The 24621-nt window shown below is 32.3% G+C and overlaps 4 protein-coding genes across 5 annotated transcripts; 1 reads left to right on the top strand and 3 right to left on the bottom strand.

The window, feature by feature from the left end:
* LOC104719619 lies at positions 1852-3051 on the bottom strand. Its single transcript, XM_010437572.2, has 3 exons — positions 2968-3051; positions 2400-2756; positions 1852-2148 (listed from the first exon to the last, which is right to left on the bottom strand). The coding sequence occupies exons 2-3, from the start codon at positions 2754-2756 to the stop codon at positions 2122-2124; spliced, it is 384 nt and encodes a 127-aa protein (XP_010435874.1). The 5' UTR covers positions 2968-3051; the 3' UTR covers positions 1852-2121.
* On the bottom strand, positions 4602-6158 carry LOC104719618 (NAC domain-containing protein 92). Its single transcript, XM_010437571.2, has 3 exons — positions 5668-6158; positions 5279-5556; positions 4602-5183 (listed from the first exon to the last, which is right to left on the bottom strand). The coding sequence occupies exons 1-3, from the start codon at positions 5864-5866 to the stop codon at positions 4788-4790; spliced, it is 873 nt and encodes a 290-aa protein (XP_010435873.1). The 5' UTR covers positions 5867-6158; the 3' UTR covers positions 4602-4787.
* LOC104719617 (ras-related protein RABG1-like) lies at positions 10279-11653 on the bottom strand. The gene is made up of 7 exons (XM_010437569.1): positions 11559-11653; positions 11424-11450; positions 11198-11297; positions 10973-11119; positions 10779-10859; positions 10558-10697; positions 10279-10467 (listed from the first exon to the last, which is right to left on the bottom strand). The coding sequence occupies exons 1-7, from the start codon at positions 11612-11614 to the stop codon at positions 10389-10391; spliced, it is 630 nt and encodes a 209-aa protein (XP_010435871.1). The 5' UTR covers positions 11615-11653; the 3' UTR covers positions 10279-10388.
* Positions 17324-19292, top strand: LOC104719616 (vesicle transport v-SNARE 11-like). Of its 2 annotated transcripts, none has more exons than XM_010437567.2 (6): positions 17324-17445; positions 17645-17798; positions 18081-18139; positions 18213-18401; positions 18503-18673; positions 18936-19292. In XM_010437567.2, the coding sequence occupies exons 2-6, from the start codon at positions 17705-17707 to the stop codon at positions 19113-19115; spliced, it is 693 nt and encodes a 230-aa protein (XP_010435869.1). In that variant the 5' UTR covers positions 17324-17445; positions 17645-17704; the 3' UTR covers positions 19116-19292. The 2 variants fall into 2 exon arrangements, with proteins under 2 accessions (XP_010435869.1, XP_010435870.1); XM_010437568.1 differs by lacking the exon at positions 17324-17445 and adding an exon at positions 17452-17544.

Below are 24621 nucleotides of genomic sequence, written 5' to 3'. Positions count from 1 at the left end.
GCTTCTATTCGAGGTTTTGTATATAATATACCTGATTGTTCTATTTTGGTTGTTAACGTCTGCTTGTTAAATGTGAGGTCATTGTTATCAAAAAACCTTAAACCTGAAAGATGTTTGTGAAATTTATATACCTCTCGTATTCTGCTTGTGTCAATATCGCTTTTCACTCTCACGTCTTTGACTTTTAGATATAAGTACTGTCCTGCGCATTTGGAGATTGATTTATGTTGAACTTTTCTTGTACTACAAGAAAACAGTCTGGAACTGATGGGCATATCCATCGGGGAAAGTCCTTAGACCATCTCCAATAGTTTTTCCTATTTTTCCCTCTATAATAGAGGGGAGTTTAATTCCAACTCACGTCTATTCTAGGAGACATCAGCTTTTAGTAGATTTGTTAATAACCTTTAGCGGTTTATGGTTGTATTTGCAAGTTTTTTAGTGTAAAATTTCATCACTTATCTAATTTGAGGTCAAATGTGAAGCACGAGGACTGGGTTGATATATACACATACATTTTCTAATATCCATGTTGTCTATACAATATATAAGAAACTCTTTTGGGTTATGTGTAGAGGTCATAATGCGTTCTGTCTCTCAGACGAGTATGATTCATGTGCTAGTAAGTTTACTTTTCTTTGTTCACCGACTCTAGAAGGTTTTTTGTAGATTTCGTATGTAATCCAAGAAAAACCATATGGTGTTTTGTAGATTTCGTATTTCATCCAAAAAAACTATATGGTCCCTTCTAATTTAATTTTCATTTTTTTTTCATTTGGTCTTGCAGTCTTAACGCCTTCTGATTGGTTGGCCCTCTTACAACGATCTGATTGATTTTGGTTTGGATTTATGGAAGGTTGGAAAATATGTCCATCCATGTGTTACAGCTCTCCGCTCCTGTGTTACTATTCTGACTCGCCCTTCTTGGAGAATAATCGATCCTAACATCCTTCAGCCTACAACGATCCAACAAAGATATTCTACGTGTTGGGCACTTGCTTTAATTTGGCTGTTTGAAGCCCTGTTGAAGCTTCATGGTAAAATGGTCAGGGATGAGTACTTGATAGTCGATGATCTTATCCGGCTTACAGAAGGGGGGGGGGTAATGGTGTTGGTTCTTTATATCAAGCTCATGGTATCAGATCTACACTAGTTAGTAACTGTTTGTTTATCTCAATAATTTCTTTGCTGAAGCATTCTTTGCTTCTATTCGAGGTTTTGTATATCATATACCTGATTGTTCTATTTTGGCTGTTAACGTCTGCTTGTTAAATGTGAGGTCATTGTTATCAAAAACCCCTAAACCTGAAAGATGTTTGTGAAATTTATATACCTCTCATATTCTGTTTGTTTCAATATCGCTGTTCACGTTCACGTCTTTGACTTTTAGATATAAGTACTGTCCTGCGCATTTAGAGACTGATTTGTGTTGAACTTTTCTTGCACTACAAGAAAACCGCCTAGAACTGATGGGCATATCCATCGGGGATAGTCCTTAGACCATCTCCAATAGTTTTCCCTATTTTTTCCTCTATAATAGAGGTGATTTTTATTTCAACTCACATCTATTCTAGGTGAAAACAACTTTTAGTAGATTTGTTAATAACCTTTAACGGTTTACGGTTGTATTTGCCAGTTTTTTAATGTAAAATTTCATCACTTGTCTAATTTGAGGTCAAATGTGAAGCACTGGTTGATGATATATACACATACGTTTTCTAATAGCATGTTGTCTGTACAATATATAAGAAACTCTTTTGGTGTTATTTGCTCTTGGATTTAATGCGTGTAAGTTATGTATACTATATCATTGCCAATGACAAACTCAAGTTTGCTTTTATAAATAAAGACTGAAAAGAACGTGCTGATTTTGATAATTTTAATCTTAGAGCTTCCACCAGCATTGTCTTAGGCGTGGTTCCTGATCAAAAGTTCATCCATTTCTTGTTCACATAACAAGAAACAATACAAATTTATCTGTCCAAACCCGAAACAAAACATAAAAAAAGAAAAAGCTAAGCTTGAGATACATGTCGAGTTGCAGCGTACTGAGTGATTCCAAAAAGCTAGTTTTGCCAATTCAATGAGATTACACCAAGAGATATCAATGATGCAGCAGCATCACTTCTTGTCTTCTGCTTTTCTCGGCTGCAAAACACCATAAAACCAGACACAAAGGTCAGTAACAGACCTGAAAACTCTACCCATAAAGAAAACACTATTGAGTTATACATCTCGGCTGCAACACAACGAATACAAAGGTCAGTAAGAAACCTGCAAATACTACACACAGAGAAAGTGCTCGAAATGTAACTGATTCATATCAGCTTAAACATCATATGATGCTGTTTCCAAAGTATTCTACTTTCTAGACTCAAATGAGACAAAATGAGACAGACCTTAACACCAGGAGCCTCTTGGAGAATCTCTTCATCAGGGATAAGCACAGGCCACTGCTCACCAGCTTCACGAAACATCTGCTCTGTCTCAAGATAATTACCTTTATCAAGAATCATCTTTCGAATCGACTGAGCAGATGTTGCAGCTGCATCAAAAGCTTCCTCGACACCATTGACAAAGGTGACAGTGATCTGCGGCGGCTGCTCATCTGTTCTACGTTTCACCAAAACCTGACAATTCGGATTCGACTCTTTCGCCTTCCTTGCATTGCACTGAGCCAAGAACTCAACACAAGACGCGAGTCTCGGATCCAATGTGTTGAACTCAATTCTTACTTTTGATAGAAACTTCAACATCTTCTTCCCCAAAAAAAAAAAAAAAAAACCCTAATTTCACAGATTCCCATTTTAGATTCCATTAAAATCAGAGAAATGAGTTCGAGATTCATAAGAAAATTTAGAGATTTGAAGATGAACCTTTGAGCATAGAAACCTAATAAGATTAGATCACATAGAGAATGAGATATAAAACGCAGTTCTAACGAGAGTAAAGGTTTAGAGTTTTTACCTGTCGACGGAAGCGTCTCCGGTGAGATTTGGGGGAAGTGATTGTGAAGAAGAAGACTGAAGAAAGGAAAGGGTTTCGATTAGATTTTAGCCGGTTCACTCTTTTCTTCTTCTTTTCTTTTTTCTCTGGTTCGGTTTAGATTTTAGCCGGTTCGGTTTGTGATGAAACCAAATGAAATGACGTGTCAATCGTATAACCGAACATTTACCGAATTAAAATATTTCAACAGTCTGTTGTAAATTCCACTAGCTAGTTTAAGTCTGACTATTATTTTTTTTACTAACTAATTTCCTTTTTTTTTTTTTTAATGTTGACAGACAAAAAAATTCTCATTTTTAATTTGTAGGTTTCATATTGAATTTGATTGGTTCAGACTCAATGTGCATGTACATTTTTTTATTTTTTGTTGTTTTGCAAATAGGTTCCCAATTTTTTTTAATGTTTTGAAATTTGTCTTCAATTTATTATTATCCGAAATTTTCTTTAAATTTTTATTTTATTTTTTTGCTTGGGCTCGTTTTTTCAAGATTGCTCCTAAACATTGTATAGTAAAACAGTAAAGTGATCGAGAGTGCAATGAACTAAAATAAATAAAATTTGCAAATTACAATACGGTAAAACGAAAAACTAGTATAGAAGATTAATAGTTTTCTTTTTATGTTTTCTACATGGAGATGGAGTATATTTTTAACACCCTTGTTGGATATAGCATAATCTTTATATAAAAAAAATACTATAACATAAAAACTTGATAAATACTAATATAATCAAATCACGTTTTTAAGACACAAGAATTGACCGACTGCTATTATATATGTCATTTCGACCGTTTTAAATCCTTATATATTTATATAATGGTAAAAAATAACAAAATCACGTTTTCAAAACATAAGAACGTAAAAAAGTGTTATATCATTCGTCACCATTAGATTATTGTGAGTTTGACAAATCACAAACTTTAGAGAATCGTGGACTAGGGCCATCTTAAATTATTTATAGTCGCATATGCAATTTGTTATCAAATGGCCAGTAGAAGTGTAGAACGCAAGAAGACTGGAGACATAATAATATTATCGGATGAGGACGTTGGTATAAAGTTGAGTAATGTTCATGGAAATAAGTTAATACTGGTGGCGTTGAATAAACTAATTCACACGTGTTCTTTTGCTTCTCTATAGCATCCATGATCCACCACCACACAAGTTCATGTAGACAATTTTGCTAAACGAAAAATGTCTAAATTAGAAATGGGGGAGAAACATTTAGGTAGTATGAAAAGAAGATGATCACCTAAACAGTGTGAAGTTTGACATAACAATATAATATTGATAAGATCATTCATTTTTTTTGTTAATATACTCATAAGTCATAGTATCAACTCTTTGGTTGGTGGCCTAACACATGTCATAAAGAAGAACAGTAAACAAATTTGGCTTCTAACTACTCTAGTTTCAAATTCAATAAAGTTTAAAATAAATTCAATTTATTACTTCACCCCGGTATTTAAATATTGTCATATTATTATACGTTTAGCTTCTTGGTTTTGGATATCGAAATTTATCTAAATGTATATTAAATTAGCTTCTTGAGTTTGGAACTTTGGATACATGGCGAAAGAAATTAAGATATTACTAAATTAAAAATTCTATTGAATATATTAAAATGCTAAAGCTTTTTTTTTTTCGGGACAAACAATTAAAATACTAAAGCTAACATTGACTTTCTAGCATTTTTCACCTTATTTACAAAAAATGTGATAAGAATATTCATTCACACACACGAACGCATGACTACGAAGTCTATAACAGAAGTTATACAACTCAGAAGTTCCAAACGCAATCCAATTCCTCCGCACCATCTAAAGCGGACGGGTTATGACCGTCGAAAGATCTACCGGGAAATTGAGTTTCTTGACCGTCAAGCAATATCTTCATTAAGGAATAGTTGTCTTGTAGAAACAGAGGATCAGAGTAAAACAGAGAACCAGAACCGTCTTTGGACTCGTGGACAAGGCTCTTGTCTTCGGTTTCTTGGTCGGAGAAGCAGGTCACGTGAGTTGTGGACGAACCGGGGAAAGAGTCTTGTTGAGAACAATCCATCAACAAAGGTAAACCGGCAGGTTCAATTCGGTTATCAACGCGAGAACCAAGCATTGACATTGGAATCTTTGTACCATCGGCACGTTTCTGGAATACACGACATATGACCCATTCGTTCTACATTCATAAACAACCGAACAAAAGCTATTAATTTCTTCAAGTACACAAAAACAAAAACACACAAAAGTCTCTTCATGTTATTATTATATTACCTTAGCTGTTTGGGGAAGGTTTTCAATAGAGTATTTGCCTTCTAAACGATACTCATGCATGACCCAATTGGTTTTAACTCCTTTAGGAGCTCTTCCTTTATAGAAAACCAAAGTTTTCTTCATACCAACAAGGGATTTCCCTTTAAAAATCTCTTTGTCTTTACCTGTGGCTTTCCAATAACCTGCTTCTGTTGCCCGGTTTGTCCTTAAACCGGTTGGGTATTTCCGGTCTCTTACACAAAAGAAATACCATTCTTTCTCCCCCATCTTAGCCTTCCCTGTTTTACCAAAAGCAACCATATATATGATCAGAACCAATTGGGTCATGCATGAGTATAAGGTAGTGAAACATAGAACGGTTCTTGAAGAGATAAGGTAGTGAAACTTACAAGGTAAGTCCCAAGGCTCGATCTTGTTGAGATCAACCTCACCAATGGCAGTAGCAGAGAAGAAAGTGTTGAAGACCTTTTGCTTGAGGTAGTGGGTTATGAGTTCTTCATCAGTAGGGTGAAATCTGAATCCTGGTGGTAGATCAATCTGTTCTTCATCTTCTACCATTTCGCAGATTCTTGATGCCTGGTAGTCCATTTTAATCCTATTAGGGTTTCTAAGAAACAATAGAAAGTTTGATATTTTCTTGTAAGATCTTTTTTTTTTTTTTTTTTGGAGATGAAGAGAGAGAGAGAGAGAACAAAGTTGGGGTTTTTAAGAGAAGAGGAAAGGGTTTGAGCAACGAAGCTCCTCTCTATATACTAGTTTTCATTTGAGAAATAAGAAAACAAATATTTATTATTATTTTAGTATTGACCAATAATTGGTCAATTTTTTCGTATTATCAAGGTCTTCTTTCGAACAATTATTTTGTACCTAAATTCAAGAGTTTCACCTACTATAAAGAAAAAAAAATCTGATATCTCACTTCTATATAAATGGGTTTAATATTTATATCTATAACAAATATCAGAAAATGCTATTTTTAGTTTTCTTAATAGGATAGAGAAAGAGAAGATGCGTAGATTGTAAGGCAACTTAAGATGTGTAGTTCTCAAATATCGTTTTCAATTAAAAATAAACCTTTCTATTTCAAGAACTTTAATATTTCCAAGTTTCAATTTGACCAGGAACACTTCACCTGTAACTCCCTGTCCCTTTTTTTGTTTATGTGATAAGAACAATCTTATCACCATTAAATCGTGATGTTTTTGTCCATTCTTTATAACTCATTAGATTTTCTTTTTTTCGTAAACTATAATTATATGAGTTTGGAACTATGAACGTTGTTACTACTATGTAAAGCTACGTGTCATTTCTTTTTACCAGAAGATGACTGTTTTTTTACTAGGTCTTTCTTTTTTGAAACAAAAGAATGACTTTATTAACATTTACTAGTTACGGTGCGTACGGGTCACTATTATTGGTGTTTTTATTTAGATAATTATAAGAAAAAAAGTTCACATGGTTAGATATAAATTGTTTTATTTGCTTAACAAATGTTATCCATCTCGTGAGAAAAAAAAAAGGTATGCATGCATGAACCTTGAAAAGTATAGTTTTATAAACTAAAGCAAGTGTTCCTTTTGTCTTATCCAATTTCTACCGTTATAAGAAACTATATAATTTTAAAGTTCATTGATATATTGGATAAAAAACGATCTTCATGTGAAGATGGGTAATGATGATGAATGATGAGGATGGTGATGATGAAATTCTGTTAAGACTTTGGATACATTTTGAACAACCTTACTTACCTTCGCCATATTATATGTGGAGTTTGTGTTCTTTTGATGATCGAATCACGTGTTTTGTTCATACGAGGTTGTCATTTGCCACTTTATTTTGTTCCTAGCTTAAATCCTCATCATTTCGTTTGGTTTATGGATCGTTATTGCAAGGTTAATTGATGTTTTCCATACTCTTTATTTTTTATTTAAATGATTTATCAGATTCTAAATGAGAGAGATATAGTATATGTTTGACAAGTTGACAGGAACAAAAAAAAATTATAGCACAAAAAGAATATAAGACCAGGATAACTAGAGGCATATATAGACTCGAAAGTATAGTACTTACTTATCTTTATTTATTTTCTTGATCGCGACATATTCTTGAAAAGATTTTGAAATTCAAAAAGGAGTCCATGCATGATGCCTTCGTAGCCAAGCCATCATGTTACTTGGAAAGCTTTACGATAGAAATATTTCCTTTGTTAGTTATTTTGAAAATCTCTGTCCCACACCAAAATATATGACTCGTTGTATATGTTTACATGCATGTACATCCGACTAAAGAACTATGTTTGTAATTAGTAATTACATCAAAACAGGTAAAATAAAAAACTCTTGTGTTGAATCTCACTGTGAGGACACAAACCGTGGAATATATATTCTCATTATTCTCGTGTTGAATTCGACAGTAATCACACCACAAATTTCTTCAATATCAAGCACTTATTCTGGATGGAATTTCAGTTAATTAGACTGAGGGATCGCTTATGATTCGGACGAAAAGATTCTCTATCTCAAATGAAAGATGAATCTTCCTAACGCAAGCCGTTATGAATCATACTAGCTACCTTAGTCTATCTTTTTTTGTTTTGGTGTTTAGTTTTGTTTTACTTTTGGAATTTTTATTGATTTAGTTAGTCGCAAGTAGAATCCTACTTTGGTTTTGTTTCTGATTTTTTGGTCGTTTCTCTTAAGAAAAAGACTTCGTCAATTTTTACTATAAAAGGACTTGGTCTAATGGTCTTGATTCTGATAAATGGGCGCGTACTTGGTTTTGTGTTTTGTCACTTTCTTTTTATTTAAGCATTTCTATCTATCGACACTGATAGCTATATATAGTCTTCCATTCTAAATAGTGTTTTCAACTATTGGTTAGTTTTGATACTCTTCCAATGCCAAATTGTTTTGAAATTAGTATCGACACTTGTAGTTGTAGAGATCATAACACTTCAACACAGAGATAAGAACAAAAGTAGAAAAAGGGAATCCTTTATTTTAGGGATAGAATATAACTTTTGTTATAAAAAAATCAGAAAACAATCATGACTTCATTGAAATGTGTATTAGTGTATTATTAATCATGTGACTTGTAAGGTTGGAGTTATTAATCAAGGGAGGCTACCACCACAAGTACCCATCTTAAATCATGTGACCAAGATTTAAAAGCAAACAATAGTTGGAATCTTTTTGAGATATTTTTGTAATATTGGCTACTAATGTAAATCAAATCAATCATTCTGAAGCTAATCCTTTCCTTTATGATTAAGCAGTCCTTTCCTTTTCAAGAATATATTTTTTTCAAAATTAATTCTATAAATATCTTAGTTTTTGGTGAGCCCAAAAACACACGTGTCGATTTGTTCTTTGAAACGGCAAGAGTTTGAATCGTATTGGCAACGCCAACCTTGTCATGGACACGTCCCACGTACTGCAATGCCTCAATGGGCGCGTGGTTGAAGATCAATGGTGAAGTGAAAAGGTAAAGCATCTTGTAACTCTCTTCTTAACTATCTTCATTAAAAAGTAAAAAAAAAAACAATTAATTTTAGTAATTACTAATTACTTAAGTGAGATTTGGAGTTTGACCAATGCCTTCTTGGACGAAACATGGGTTTGTGAGAGGGAACAAGACACGAGTCGAGAGTTCATTGATTCGTAGAATGAAGATAATGTAAATTTTTGTATTCTTAAGTTAGGCGATCCAACGTCAAAATAATAAAAGTTAGGCTATCCAATTTTTGTAGATATACTGAGTTATTATTTAATATAATCATTTGATAACATGATTACGGTCAACACATTGCCGTAAAGCTTGATTTGTCGTACTTATTCCTACGAATTTTTAACTCAAATTTCTGATGCTAGCTTAGTAGTGTGAGAAATCAATCTTATACTCAAATTTTGAGTCACGTGATCGAGGAAATTTCTCAAGATCACACTGACTATGAGTAAGTTTAAATGAAGACGAAGTTCGAACCAATTCACTATAACTGTCAAATGGGTTGTCCATTGTCCAATGGATGTATCCATATGGGCGTTTCTGTTTATGGGTTATGTTTGGACGAATAACCCATAAGCAACATCACATAAGATTCGAGAGAGATGTACCTTCAAAGGTCACATAAGATTCGATAGAGCTTCATGTTCTCGTAGATGAGACCCAACCCGAAAGCCAAAGCCGATAGAGCTTCGAGATCTATTGATTGATTGAGAAATTGATCGGAGAGACAGACAGAGATTGATTGATCGAGAAATTGATTGGAGAGACAGAGAAATTGATGGTCAAAAATCTAATTTTTTCCTAGATTTTAATAACCCTAGATTTTTAGAAAGTTGGGCATACTCATTGTCCACATGGTTTTGCCCATTTGGTTATAGGTAAAATTTGGTCTTTGAACCAATTGGACCATTTCATTATTGATCCAGACCATTGCCCGCCCGTTTGTATTTGGATTGGACAAGTCCACGGACGGCCTTCCCAATTGACAGCTATACAATTCACTATATCTCGGTTTCGGACATATTGGAAGAAGGAGTTGAAGAGTACAAAAAGCGTTTGAAAGATAATGATTTTTTAAAACCAAATCTTCTTCTTAACATGAACAAAAAGCGTTTGAGAATGAACAACATACTTATATATAGTGCCAATGCAATATATCGAACCAAAAATTGTGCTTGGAATCAATGTTTTAGGAATCCAACCGGAATTTTCTGATTTTTTTTTCAAAATATCATGAAAAACAAGTTTAATAATTAGGAAATATCTAGTTTGTGTGGGAGATGTTCCAAGCAAAACATATATAGAGAGCAAAACATTGGTAAGCGATTTATGTGTGTTTGGACTTTGGAGAGGAACACATCGATCAGTATTGAACTTAATTAAGAGATATAACGTTTTTTCCTGGAACTAAATAAATCGATGAAGTAGATGCGTAACGTATTGCTTAACATTCTTTTTTGTTTCTGACAGCAAAATAAGAACTTTTTATCGGCATATATGGGCCTTCTTTTCATTACGTAAATAACTGTTATGTGGAAGCACAATCTTTAAATCCCTTGTTTTGAATCAATATAACAAACAACATATGGTACGGTAGTCGATTACTTCAGCAAGAACAACGTCTTGGCATCTCCTCCAGTGGTGTGCTTATATGTATGGGCATATGTATGGGCACATATATGGGCCTTAAAGAGACAAAAATATGAAAACCTTAATAAATCATTGGTTTTTATCCGTTCTAAAAAGATCTGTGTAGTATATATATACACACTCACAAATAATGCTCATTTGAGCGAGCCTTGTTGGCCATCTCCAGAAAAGCTTCTTCTACATTGGTTTTTTCCTTTGCCGAGGTCTCAAAGTGTGTTATATTCTCCTTTGAGCCACACCATTGCTCTGCTATCTCTTTAGAAACCTGCGTAAGATAAACCCGCGTAAAGAAGAGTTTAGATGGATCTAGAGAGAAGTTTTGAGTGAGAGGATATGTCAAGCTTACAACTCGGGGTTTTCCGGTGTTTATATCAATCTTGTTGCCCACCAAGACAAAGGGAAACTTGCTAGGTGTCATTGGATTTGCCTGAGAGTTATGAGGAATTTGAGTTAGAGTGATTTTAAGTACTCCAAAGAATAGATGATAACTGTAAATTCCTGCTCAAGAACCTAACAAAGAAACGGTTATATATGTGCAACCTGTTTGATGAACTCGGCATGCCAGTTGTCGATAGATTCAAACGTTTTGAAAGTATTCACGTCATAGACAAGAACGCAACAATCTATGTCGCGATAGAACCTTGATGGTATACTTTTAAATCTTTCTTGTCCGGCCGTATCCCAAATCTGTGTAAAGGGAAAAAGAAGTATTTTTGAATAAAAAAAAGATTAAATTTGTGGAGTAAGGGATAATCATAAATTTACCTGTAAACTGAAAGTTTCTTCTGCGATACAAAGCTCCTTGGTGATAAAATCTACATATACCGTAGATTGATGTAGCTGCTTGAAATCCTTGTTATTGTATCTTGGACCACAAGTTAGGGTTTCTTACAAAGATGGAGGGATATAAAAGAGGTAATGAAAATAAAGCAAGCCGAAGATTGAACAGAACTCAAAATATTGAAATGTGCTTTAATTCTAAAGAGGATACCGGTTCAACAGTGTTGTTTTGCCTACCCTGCATAAAGAGTTAGAAAAGAGAAAAGAAAAAAAATATATATAGGTAAACACTAGTTCTTGAAAAAAGAGTCTCCAAAACTTGTAGATAAAGTTTTAATTAGTATACCCGCTATCTCCGAGGAGAATGATCTTAAGCTTTTTCGGTACATTCCAAGAATTCATTTTCCATAAGCACAAGAAAAGAAGTCTATGAGATTGTTCTCTGATTCTACTTCTGGCTTTTTTGGACAGAGACAAAGAAGTCTACTATATATTGTTTTTATCATCTACGACATTGTCTAACAATTTTTATTTGTTTATAATTTTAGGAGAGAACGGGCCCTTTATATGTTTAATCCGGAGAGAAAATGTATGTTCATGCTATCTTTTTTTTTCCGACAAAGATATATTGATTAGATCAAAGCCATCAGTTTGTTTTTTTTTTTCTCTTTTTTTTTTTTTTGTAATTTTGTTACAAAAATCTTAACACGGATTACAAAAGTTTAACATTATAAAGTTTATCATTCATCACATCCTGAAATGTGTTGTTGAGTTTATTAAATTTTGATATGTGTCGAAAACTAATATGTATACTAGAAAAATTTATATGATTGTATAGTTTTTCATTATAAAAATATGAACTTATAAAAAAATCAGGTGCATGGCAAAAAGAAATTCAAATGCCAATATCGACATTGATTTAGACATTTAGTTGATGCAAATGCAACTAACCCCTATTTTCTTTGAGATATCTAATAAATTATGGAAAGTCCCAATCTATATAATAATAAAATCTGAAAAATGTCTTCTGTACGGTTGCATATTTTAATCTTAAAATCTCGTAGTTATTTTATTTTAATAATTTGAAAAAACTATTTTTTATAATTATGTCTTTTTACAAAGTTGGATCTATTCATTTAGAATTTTATCTTTTTACCATATTTTCTTTGTATTTTTCGTCACAATTTTTTTGTTCTAAAAGTTGTGTTTTTTCCCAAACAATTGTATCTATTTAAATGTTCATGTTTTTTTCACTCTGTATATTTTTCTTGCTTCTTAGATAGAAACTCAAGTTAGCAAAATGTCCTCTTTTTAACAACAATTATATATATTCAATATTTTGTGATTTTTAGCTATATTTAATTTTTTCTTTTATAGATAATTTATTTTATTGTTAAGGAGAATATGGAAATGATCGAATTAATGGAGAATATGAAAATAATATGAATACGATTGGGTTAAGCAGGAACTAATATGAATAGGATTCTGCACAAGATTCTGTAGTTTTGACTGTCAAGGATTATTTATGTAAAGGATTATAATTTACGAATACGACATGTGAGATAAGTCGATTATGAATAAAATTTGTATTTATATATATTTATGTAATAATACAATAAGAAATAAATTAGTGCATACCTTTATCTTTAATGACATGTTCACACGATTTCAAAAGGGAGAATTGTGAGTTCGCTACAAAAATTATTATTATAAAATCCCCAACATACACCAATTTAATTAAGGTAAGTTCTTCAGCAAATGAAATTTCTTATATATTGTAGTATATACTAAAAAAATAAAAGTATTGTCATTTGTCAGAGACAAGTCAGATATGTTTTGTGACTATTAAAATTAGTCACGGAATAACCACGAAATAACTATATATTCAGTCAAGGATTATCTATACAGTAAAACCTCTATTAATAATGTTAGGACATAAAATTTTATTAATTTATAAATATTTTAATTTATCGATAAATTAATAATTATTAAGTTATCGATAAATTAATAAAATATTATTTTGTAATAAAAAAATTTCAAAATTATGAAAATAAAAAATCTCTTCATAAATTAATATTTTATTAATTTATGAAGAGATTTTTTATTTTCATAATTTTAAAAATTTTCTATTACAAAATAATATATTTTTCTTATCATTCACCTTTTTAATTTTTTTTTTGAATTTGTAAACTTGGCTATCTTGATAGGATGAATGTCAATTGTTTACTATATCATCTAGGTAAAAATGATAAATGTTAGAAGTTTAGATCTTAGAAGAAATTGTTACTACTATCTTTCTTCTGGTAATGATGAAATCGAAGAAGATATTGTGATACCTTTAGAACCAGTTACTAAAGAAACAATTATCGCATCTAGGACTCTCCATAATTTTTGGATGCGATTTGAGAAGATAACAATGAATAAGATTAGAGATGAGCTCCAACAAGAATGCAAAATACAAGAATATAAAAACAACAATAGAGTTATATTTCACTATATTTTCTTAGATATAGGCAAAACAACGATAAAGTCATATCTCACTATATTTTCTTAGATATATATATATATATATATATTATTTTATTTGATTATTAATTTATGATATTGATGGGACCATATTTTTACATAGGATTTCTAAAAAAAATATTATCTTATTATTTTATCGAAATGTGTCATTTTTTACACCAGCCCAACTTGGGACCGGAAGAATTTATTAATTTATAGCGAGTATTAATTTATAGAGGTTTTACTGTATTAACATATTTGAAGTACATTTTGTGTTATGCCCTTTAAGTTTTGCTTATTTAAATTTTTATTTATAACATTAACCCCTAAAAAAGTTTTCTAAATAACATTGCAGAAAAACTCAAATACTAAACTTTCTTAAATCGACCAACTTTTGTTACATTTATTGCCATAAAATCTTAACAATATATATAAATTTCGATTTTTCCAAAAAGTGCCCTACCCATTAAAGTTTTAATCCCATAAAATCACCAAATCTATCTTTAGAGATTTTGTTTGCATAGACTTTCTATAGAAATTTTTGTTTTACATATTTTGATTGTAAAATGTAGAGTTAGTCATCTACATTACTTGATTTGAGGTACTTAGGGGTTAATTCATCAAATTTCTCAAATTATAATAAATAAAACTAAATAATTATTCCGTAGTGTTTCTATAAATTGAAGTACATTTGGTGTCCTTTAAGTTATACTTATTTACAAAGTTAATCCTTAAAAAAATTGCACATGCAAACAGAATCAATTAGATTCCTAAAATGTCTCTACAAATTTGGTTTATAATTTCCTAAAACAATTTATATATTAAGAAATTTATTACAGTTAATATCTATACAATATTTTCTTCTTTTAAAAACTCTAATATTCAGTAATGACTATATTGTTTCATATGAACAATTAAAACTTTAATGGTTATTAACATGCTGATAAAAAATACAAAAATAATTATTTCACGGGTTAAATCTAATAAATTAGAGTGTTTATAATATAAATTAATATGCGGTAGACTGCAAAATAACTTTTCTGGATATAATTCTTTCACGGGTTAAATCTAAATAACTTTAAACTTACTGATTAAATTTAAAAACATTAAAAATTAAAAATATAATAATGTAAGAATAATTCTTTTACGGGTTAAATCTAAAAAGCAGTAAAAATTTCTATTTTTATAACCAGAAGAAATTCGATACGGTACAAACGTAACATTAAGATAAATAAAACTAAATAATTGTCGCGTGTCTGCGGTATACAACTGATCAAATTTTATAATTAACAATTAAAATACAATTATACAATCTTAAACACTAAACAAAAGAAGCAAAATTAACAAACAAATACAATTTTTTAAAATATAATTTTTTTTTATTGCAAAAATATTGTTCTGCATATTAAAATCTAGTTTGGTTTGACAAAAAAAACAAGAAGTCACAATTAGTGAAAGTATTTATTTTGACAAAAAAAAAAAAGAAGTCACATTAATACTGTAATGAATGAATCTCGAGGAGAATTTTTAATACTCCTATGGCCCTCTATGGGAGTTTATTATTGCTGAAAGGGTGTAGAATTCAAGAACTTCAGCTGTAATACTATGGTCAGTCCCGGGAGATGGGTCGAAACTTCAGATTTGTCAACACTAATAAAGTAATTCAAACTTCAGTATTTTTTTTACTACTGTAATGAATGAATCTCGAGGAGAATTTTTAATACTCCTATGGCCCTATGGGAGTTTATTATTGCTGAAAGGGTGTAGAATTCAAGAACTTCAGCTGTAATACAATGGTCAGCCCCGGGAGATGGGTCGAAACTTCAGATTTGTCAACACTAATAAAGTAATTCAAACTTTTTTTTAACAAAATACTAGTAATGATTCACTGTGTTTATGACAATCCAATTTTAAATTATGAAGTAGAAGGAGTCGAAGATATTCGGAAATCATTGGTATGGACCGATAGATATACCCTAGTTCCATTTTTAAAACGTTTTTTTGTTGTCCCTAGTTGCTGAAATTTGTTATTTAAAAGTTAATAACGAATACACTATAGTGTGGTCAGGAGATAACGTCCGGAAGTACCTGGAACTTTCCAAGCATCTGGTTGTGGTCTGGAGATTACCTCCTTCCCGGTCAGTGTTTTGCGGGTTCGCTGTCTACCAAAAATTCAATATTTTATGTGGCAAGTTTTATTAGGGTGTATTTCAGTTTCAACAAACTTGGGACAGCAGGGAATTGCATGCGATATAGGTTGTGCCCGGTGTGGTGCTGAGGAGGAAACAATAAATCATGCTGTATTTGTTTGTCTTCCTGCTCGACAGGTTTGAGCTTTAGCAAATGTACAGGTGGGGTCATCTTTTTTCCCACAGAGTCCGTGTATGCAAATGTAGATCATTTCTGGGCAAAAATAACCCTGCGTATCAAGTTTCAATGTTTCTCTGGCTTATGTGGTATATTTGGAAAGCAAGGAATGCACGGGTTTATGAAAATATTGTTGAGCACCCTCAGGATATTGTCTTGGTAACACAAGGTGAGACTTTGTCGTGGCAGGTGGAGAGTGATCTTATGGATTCGACCTCTACCAATCTCGTTCCAGACCCCCGACAGAGGGTGGCCACCGCTAATCTTCCTACGTTTTTAACGGGATATCGTTGTTTCGTCGACAGATCTTGGAAAGCGGGTGACCCGCTTGCTGGGGCGGGATGGGTTTGGTCATCGTTTCAGGACGCGCCGCTGATTAGAGGAGCCACTAATTTTCCGACGGAGTCTCTCTCTCCTACATGCTGAAGTAGAAGCTTTCATTTGGGCGATGCGGTGCATAATTAGACATGTCTTCAGAGACGTTGCATTTTTACAGACTGTTTAGACTTGGTGAAGATGGTGTCTTCTCCTAAGCACTGACCAGCTTTCTCAGCGTACCTTAACGACATCAAGATTGACAAGGAAGAATTTTCGTCATTCTCTTCATCTTTTCTCTCTAGAAATGCTAATGTAAGTGCGGATTCACTGGTACGCAAAGCGCGTAGTTATTCGCATCATGTTTTATTTGTAAACAATTTCTCACCTAATTGGCTCGCTAATCTTTTATTGACAAAAAAAAGTAAAAGAATACACTAGTGTATTATCCAGTATTGCTGTCGCCAAAGAAATGTAGTAGGTGCGCAGTAGAGCCGTCTAGTTACAATAAATCATAATTCTCCAAACCATAAATCATAATCAATAGTAATTCAATGAATTCAATTATTCTTCTTGTTGAAATTTACAGTTTATTAACATTATTAGTTACTATAAAGTATACAACTAAAAAGCCAATATTTATGGAACAATTTGTACAGCGATGCTACGGCATTATACCAATTCAAGGATGGAATGCTGAAGAAGTAATCCTTCTTTCTTCTTTGCATATATTCAAACGAAGAATGAAACAACTTATAGTTTTTTTTTTTAAAAAAAAACACAACTTGAACTTGTGTATAAAAAACCAATTAAAAAAGGAAGTCAAGTATTATTTGAATAATTCTTAAAATTACGAGTTCTTATCTTTTAGTCATATTCCTTTCAGATTAGAAATTGTTCCACTCCTTCAAAATAATTATTAACTTATGCACCGGCGTACTCTGTTTCATATAATTATCATTTGAACTCTCTCATCTCTTTTATCAAAAGAAAAAAAAAGTTTCTTTCGTCTAGTAGCTAGTATTGTATTCATTCACTTGAGATCGGTGATTTTAACTCTTTTTCTTTTTCTCTATTTCGTGTTAGGGTTTTGGTAGTTTTAGACATCAATGACCTATAAAAATGTTTTCTTCTTCTAGTCCCGTGTAATAGATCTTATTGATGGTTCCGGTTAATGTGATTTATATAGAGGCTTTAGTGATCTAATTAGCTAATACAGTGTTTTTTTTTATATCTTTCGATCAGGTTTGCGAATACAGAATTGAGTTTCATCATCGTTGAGTCTGCTGATTCTGCTTCTGCACAATGACTGATACGTTCCACGAATACGAGCAGCAATATTGCATGCTCTGGGAAAATCTTATAAAGAAGGTTTCCTCAGCGTTTGTGCTTTATGGAGGTAACTTAATATCTTCATTCTCTGCCTTAGTTTTTTGGTGGACCGATATAAGTTCGAATCTTAGGTCTAGAAACCATGTTAAACTACGTTGACAAAAAAAAAAAAAAAAAAAAAAANTAAACTACTAGTAGTTGAACTTGTGATCTTGGAGAAATTTCATTAGTTTCCTTTGGTAAGTGGAGAAATATTTAAAAATTTGAAACCATCTTAAATGTTTGAAATTTTGTTAGGCATATTTTGGTTTGTGCTTGACTTAATTTTAGATCATCATTGTATATGCAGAAAAAAAGAAGGAGAAGCTCTCTGAAATAACATCTGATCTTGGAAGTGTAGAGAAATTGGTATGTGATTGGAATGGTGTATAGAAGTCTTCTATTATCCATTTTGTCAATTTTTTTTTTTTTTTTTCATCAGATTTGGAAAATGGATCTTGTAGCTAGTAGCCTTGCAGCAAATGTTAAATCCATCCTCCTTGTCAAGTTAAGGGAAGCCAATTCTAATCTGAAAAGTCTTAAACGTATAATCAAGAAAATCACATATGAAAACGTGGACGCTTCTACTCAAAATGACTTGCTTAGACCTATTATGGCTGACACAAAGACGGTATGTATGGACTTGGTATCGTTCGATGTAACTAATCTATTTCCTGCCTAGCTAGTTAAACATATGTTGATACTTGATACTCTTTTGTTAATTGAGATAAGGCTTCAGCTGATCAAAAATCAAGATTGAGTAATTTGACCAAGGATTTGAGTAGAACAACAGAAAGATTGGATGACAATCGAAGATTAATGCATGAGACAGAAGAATTTGGTGTCTCAATACTCCAACGCTTGCAAAGTCAAACACGGTCTCTCCAAAGCACCCAAGAAACGGTATTTGCTTTCTGCCAGACTTTTCTCTTACTCCACAAATCATTCCTTCACTCATATAGGTTATATATTACACAACAGAGCTTAATTAACTTACTTTATAGGAGTGCAATTAACGTACTCGAACAAGATTCATCATAATTTCATCATAAAAGTCTTCTAACAAAACAATTATATGTTTTATAAATATTGCTTGAAACTTCCTAATATTTTGAGAGAGTCTTGGTGGCCTCGCTTTTGACCAATATTTGGAACGTTATTACAGCTTCACGGAATAGATGAAAACGTCAAAGAGAGCGAGGCGATCTTGGCATCCATGAAAGGAACAGACTTGTTTGTGACCATTGTCGATGTGGCCATTGTTGCTGTGGCCATTGTCGCTGTGGCCATTGTTTCTGTGGCCATTGTTGCTGTGGCCATTTTCGCTGTGGCCATTTTCATTTGATTCTGTGTTCTTATATAAACTTTTCTCATCCTGACCAAATGTGTATCACTGAACAATTGCTGTGTTCGTTTGTGAAGTTATGTATTTTCTCTCTTTTGTATTCTTAACGTGACTACGTCTGGAACAAGTAACTCTTATTGATTGTTCATATATATGATCGATGACAAGGTTGGTTTTGGTGATAGATTTCATAATAATGGTTGTCATTATATATATATATATATATATTTTTTTTTTTTCTAATATTATACTCTATTTAAGTTTGAGTGGTAGGTTTTATTCTAATGAATTTTTTCTTTTTTTTTATATTATATATAATTTAATTTAATTTTAATTGAAAATATTATTTCATATAAGTTTAATATCAAGGACCAAATTTTTATAATTGAGTCCTTTTTGCTTCCAAACAAACACTTAAACCTCAAACTTTAATAAAATAAATATCTCTAAAATTATTGGAACTACATCTCTCATAACAAGTTTCTGAAAATTGCAAGTTTTGTGACTGTAACTTTTTGGCAATCCAAATGGCTGAGCGGAATTGTCGGGTTGATAGTGAAATGGAAAGCTGGTAACGAGTACTACAAGATGGTATACTCATACATCGAGAATAGAGTTGATTTGAATGAGAAATTAATATATGAATTGAGACACTTGGATGCTTGGGAAAATGTCCCACATCGTAAATGGGGAGTGTTTCCCACTCTCCTATATGTGGTTTCACTCTCATCTATTTCAAAAGTGTGTAGGAGGGAAAGAGAAGAATGCTGCATGCACGCCGAACCAAATCGAACCTGGCTGAGCTGGGCGTCAGACATCGCTATTCGGCTCTTCGGAATTCTCGCCTCGTCGGGTATTTTTTTGGACCATTGTTAGGCCCATATTTTTTTGTTAAATACTTGGAGTGAACTCCAAGTAACTTGTGAAATACTTCTATTACACAAAGTGGCGCATCCATTCATTATTTGTCACAGGCTAAAACATAACAACTCATAGTTCTAAAATCGCCTCTCTCACTTGTTTTGTCCAAATAAGTTCTTAGTTTAGTTGTTTCAAAAGTATATCATAGATCATGTTCGTTTGAGTATATTACTTGTCTGCTCGTGTATTAATTCATGATCGATTGGATCCTGGGATTCATAAATTGTGATTGTACAAAGCACTTACGACCAATTTGTTGAATTAAGCAAAAAAAATATCATATCTTGCCTCCATGATTTATATTAGGGTCTGTTGGAGAATTAGTACATTTTTGAAACTTAATTGTCGGGATGATAGTGAAATGGAAAGTTGATAACGAGTACTACAAGATGGTATACTCATGAGCCACTTGGGATGTTTGAGAAAAATTTCCACATCGGAAATGGGGAGTGTTTGTCACTACTCTCTTATATATGGTTTCACTCACATCTAGTTTCAAAAGTGTGCTGAACCAACTCGAACCGAACCAGGCCAAGCCATGCACGGGCGACGGGCATCGTTTTGGTCTTTTGAGAATTCTCGCCTCGGCGAATATTTTTTTGAACCTTTGTCAGACCCATCTCTTTTAGTAATGACTTGGAATGAACTCCAAGTAACTTGCAAAATACTCTAAAAATATTCTCTCGGAACCCTACCTCCTATTATCTTCTCAAATTTTTCACGCGCTAAAATATAACAAATCACAGTTCTAATATCGTCTCTCTCTTGATTCGTCTAAGTAAGTTCTTAGTTTATTTGTTTCAAGAGTATATTCTAGATAGATCAAGTTCGCTTGATTCTGTTACTCTTGTGCTCGAATATTAATTTGTGATCGGTTTTATCCTGAGATTTATAAATCGTGATTTTCCTAAAGCAATTACAATCGATTTATTAAACTAAAAAAACAATATATCATATCTTACCTCCGTGATTTATATTACGTTTTTAAATTATGTTGTTGTAATTTGTTCATGATTTAATTATCTCAATTATTTTCGCATATTTTTTCAATTTGATTTTTTGAGCTCCTACAATAAAAAGCTAACTTCTTTTAAGCATATGAAAACAAATAAAACAGGACCATATTTCTGTTAAATATCATAATAATATAACTTACTTTTCTAAAAAGTATAATAATATATTATTGGGCAATTGACAAAAATAGCACACATTTAAGTTTTTGTTCCAAAACTAGCACATACATTCAAATATTCCAAATTTAGCAAAAATTTGTATATCATTAAAAATAAAATATTAATAAATTAAAACAATAATCTCTCTCACATCTGAAACAAAATCGTGACTTTGTAACCACCATGTACTCTCTCACTCCTCCGTCTCCGTCGATTCCAAAACCAAATGCAAACGGTGTACCATCGACGAACCCAATCAGATCTGAATCGGAGATGAGTCATCGTCGGTCGGTGTATCATCGTCGGTCAATCAACGATGGTATCATGGTCACGTATCAGATTCATGATTCTTCTTCTTCCCCGATCATCTTCTTCGTCTTCGCGTTACTGTTCATCATCTGGTCTTCCTAGTGTAAGCTTTATATCATTTTCACTTGCTATTCTTCTTTTATTGTAGAAATTGTAAGCATTGTAACTTTTATATGTTTGTGATTTTGAATTTTTTTTCCAAATCCCTAAAAACCTAGATCATCATATTCTTATCAATTTAGTTAGGCTAGTATTTGAGGAAATAAACAAACCAGAACTTGAGATGATTCAGTGTTGGCTTTATTATGTGTGTATGATTTGCAGTTGTAATTTTTATGTGTGTGTGATTATGATTTTTGATTATGGAAGTCTTGTTCTTTCTTACTTGAATTTGTTGCAGAAATTAAAGAATCAAATTATTGTTGACTGCAAAATAATTTATATTACTCTACTTGACTTGGTCGTTTTAGTTTTGTAAGAACAAGTTTATTGTAAGTATATTTGCGACGAGTCTTGAAATCGGATGTTCTTGTTGCTTATTGAGATGGTCTTGGAGCTGAGTTAGGCCTAACATGCACCATCAATTAAGCTTCTATCTTTGTGTTGTTAGATTTATATACCACCTCATGATAAATTTAAAGTGTGTTTGCCACAGGATTTGAACCTTGCCCATAATACAACATTTTTAAAAAAGAACTCAGTTATCTTATCTCTTATGTATAATATGTTGTCATCCTTATTGATTGTTGCTTGTGTATTGTTTATTGTTTGTTGCTTGTGTATTGATGTGTTTCTTAGTCACATTTGAAAATTCAGGAAGAATTGTTGCAAATTCAGAAAAACTTTCCTGAAACATATTCCATGTTTTCATTTTTATTGCAGGAAATAGGGATTGATCATTGCTTGTTGGAGTTTATCTTATACTTCTCTCAATTGGGGAGATAAGAGTATGTAATTCAAAATTTGCTTTATTTAGCTTCTGATTACAAGGTAGTAGCAGTATTGCAGTAGCTGCGGAATTGTTCTCATAATCAGTGCATCTAATGCAATACATAATGTTCTTGAATTTCAGGAAGACCGTCATGAAAAGAAAAAAAAAGAGCATTAGGAAGGAGTCATTGACGTTTAGGAAGAACTCCTTGAAATTTAGGAAGAATTCATTGACATTTAGGAAGATCTTCTTAAGACATCATGTTGGATATTTCTATTTGCTACCTTTATTCTAAAACACCAATATGTGCACATAATCAAATCATTATACATCACTAATGAAGTAATATGTGATACAATAAAGCAAAACACATATAAAGAGATTTAAAAACACATTTTTAAAAAAATTAGGAATGATTTCATAGCTTTTAGGAAGGTGTTCTTGAATTTTAGGAAGACCTTCCAAAATGACGAACTCAAACTTCCACTCAAGTGCCCATTTTCCCATCTTCATCATCAACTCTCTGCTTTGTTCTTGAAATATTTGTCATCATGTATATCATCAATCACTTGAATTTGCAGGTTGTATGTCTCTGAAAAATTGTAGCAAAATCTAGTTGTAGGTTCTTCAAGTTTAAATATGATTGACACCTTAAACGGAGATGTGAGTTCACAGTGAAGTAGGATGATCATAATGCATTCAAGTTTAAAATTGTTAATTTTGCTCTAGTGCCAAACCTGCAAACTACAAGCCAAAGAAGTCGACGACATTGAAACCAATGACAATGATGAACTTCTCTTACTCTTATAAATCGTTTCCTCATATTTCTCCACTCAACAATCTTCTACTGAACACCAATTCTCAAATGATTGAATGATGTTTAGGAAGGATCTTTTTAAATTCAGGATGGTTTTCCTAAAAACATCATTACCCCCTCACTAATATATCATTACCCCCTCACTAATGTAGTAACCTTGCACATATTGAGGTAAAACACCAAAAAGAGATTTAGAAACACATTTTTTTAATATTTAGGAAGGATACAATAATATTTATGAAGCAAACCTTAAAGTTTTTGATAGCCTTCATAAAATATTTTTTGGAAGACACAAAATCAAATTATTACTCTTATATATCTTATATATATATATATATATAGATAAAATATCAGAATGTGCACAAAATAAAATCAAATATACCTCACTAAATGGAGTAATATGTGATACACTCATTTCTTTAGATTTAGGAAGGATTTCATAATGTTTAGGAAAACTTCATTGATATTTAGGAAGCTTTTCCTAAATATTCAGAAATCCCATTAATGGTGATGACCAAACTAGATGATCATACTCCGCCTCATCAGCACTACTAGTCAACTCGATAACAGATGAAGTATAAGCCGAAGACATCGAAATGATGAAATTTTTACTCTTTACCAACTACTTTGTTCCCAATGAAATTATATCAAACACTTGATATACAACTACTTTGGTATCCAAATAAGAGAGAATATAACTCAAATACACATTTCAGCTTCAAGATTACCCATGTTTTTCTACTTCATTCACAGTTAAGATTCCAATACCAACCAATTTAAGCCACCATTCATAATCAGATTTCATTCATTACCTAACAATTCCCAGCAGTTCAAATTTCATTCAATACCCAATATTTCATTCACTTGAAGACAAAGCCCAAAAATTTCAGTGGAGGATAAGCTTCAAGTTCTCGTTCACTTCCTTCATCCAACACGACATCTCCGCTTCTACTTTCTCTTTTACATTCAAAAGCTTTGGTGGTGGTCTCAGAAGTAAGAACAAAAATCTGTGATTCTTATTAATTAGTATCGATGAGTGGTGGTGGCAATCTCGTCAACGGTGTTTGTCGTTGCTTTTTTCATCGTTGTCCTTCTTTTTATTATTCTTCCAATAACCATCACAATCCTCGACGACAGTAACAACGATGGAGCTACGAATAAAAATGTGAATCCAATTGGTGATAAGAATCTTAAAATTTGAGATCAAAATTGATACAGAGAGAAAAAGAAAAATAAGAAGAAGAAGAAGAAGAAGAAGAAGATGTAGAAGCTTTGCCACCACAAGCTTTGCTTTCACCGGAAGATCCACCTTCATCGAGAAGCTCCGCCTTCACCAGAAGCTTCGTCGGAACATAA

Source organism: Camelina sativa, chromosome 10 (genome assembly GCF_000633955.1).
Source record: "Camelina sativa cultivar DH55 chromosome 10, Cs, whole genome shotgun sequence".
Classification (NCBI taxonomy): Eukaryota; Viridiplantae; Streptophyta; class Magnoliopsida; order Brassicales; family Brassicaceae; genus Camelina; species Camelina sativa.
Note: the sequence above shows the minus strand (reverse complement) of the source record. Positions and strands in the feature narration are given on the sequence as shown.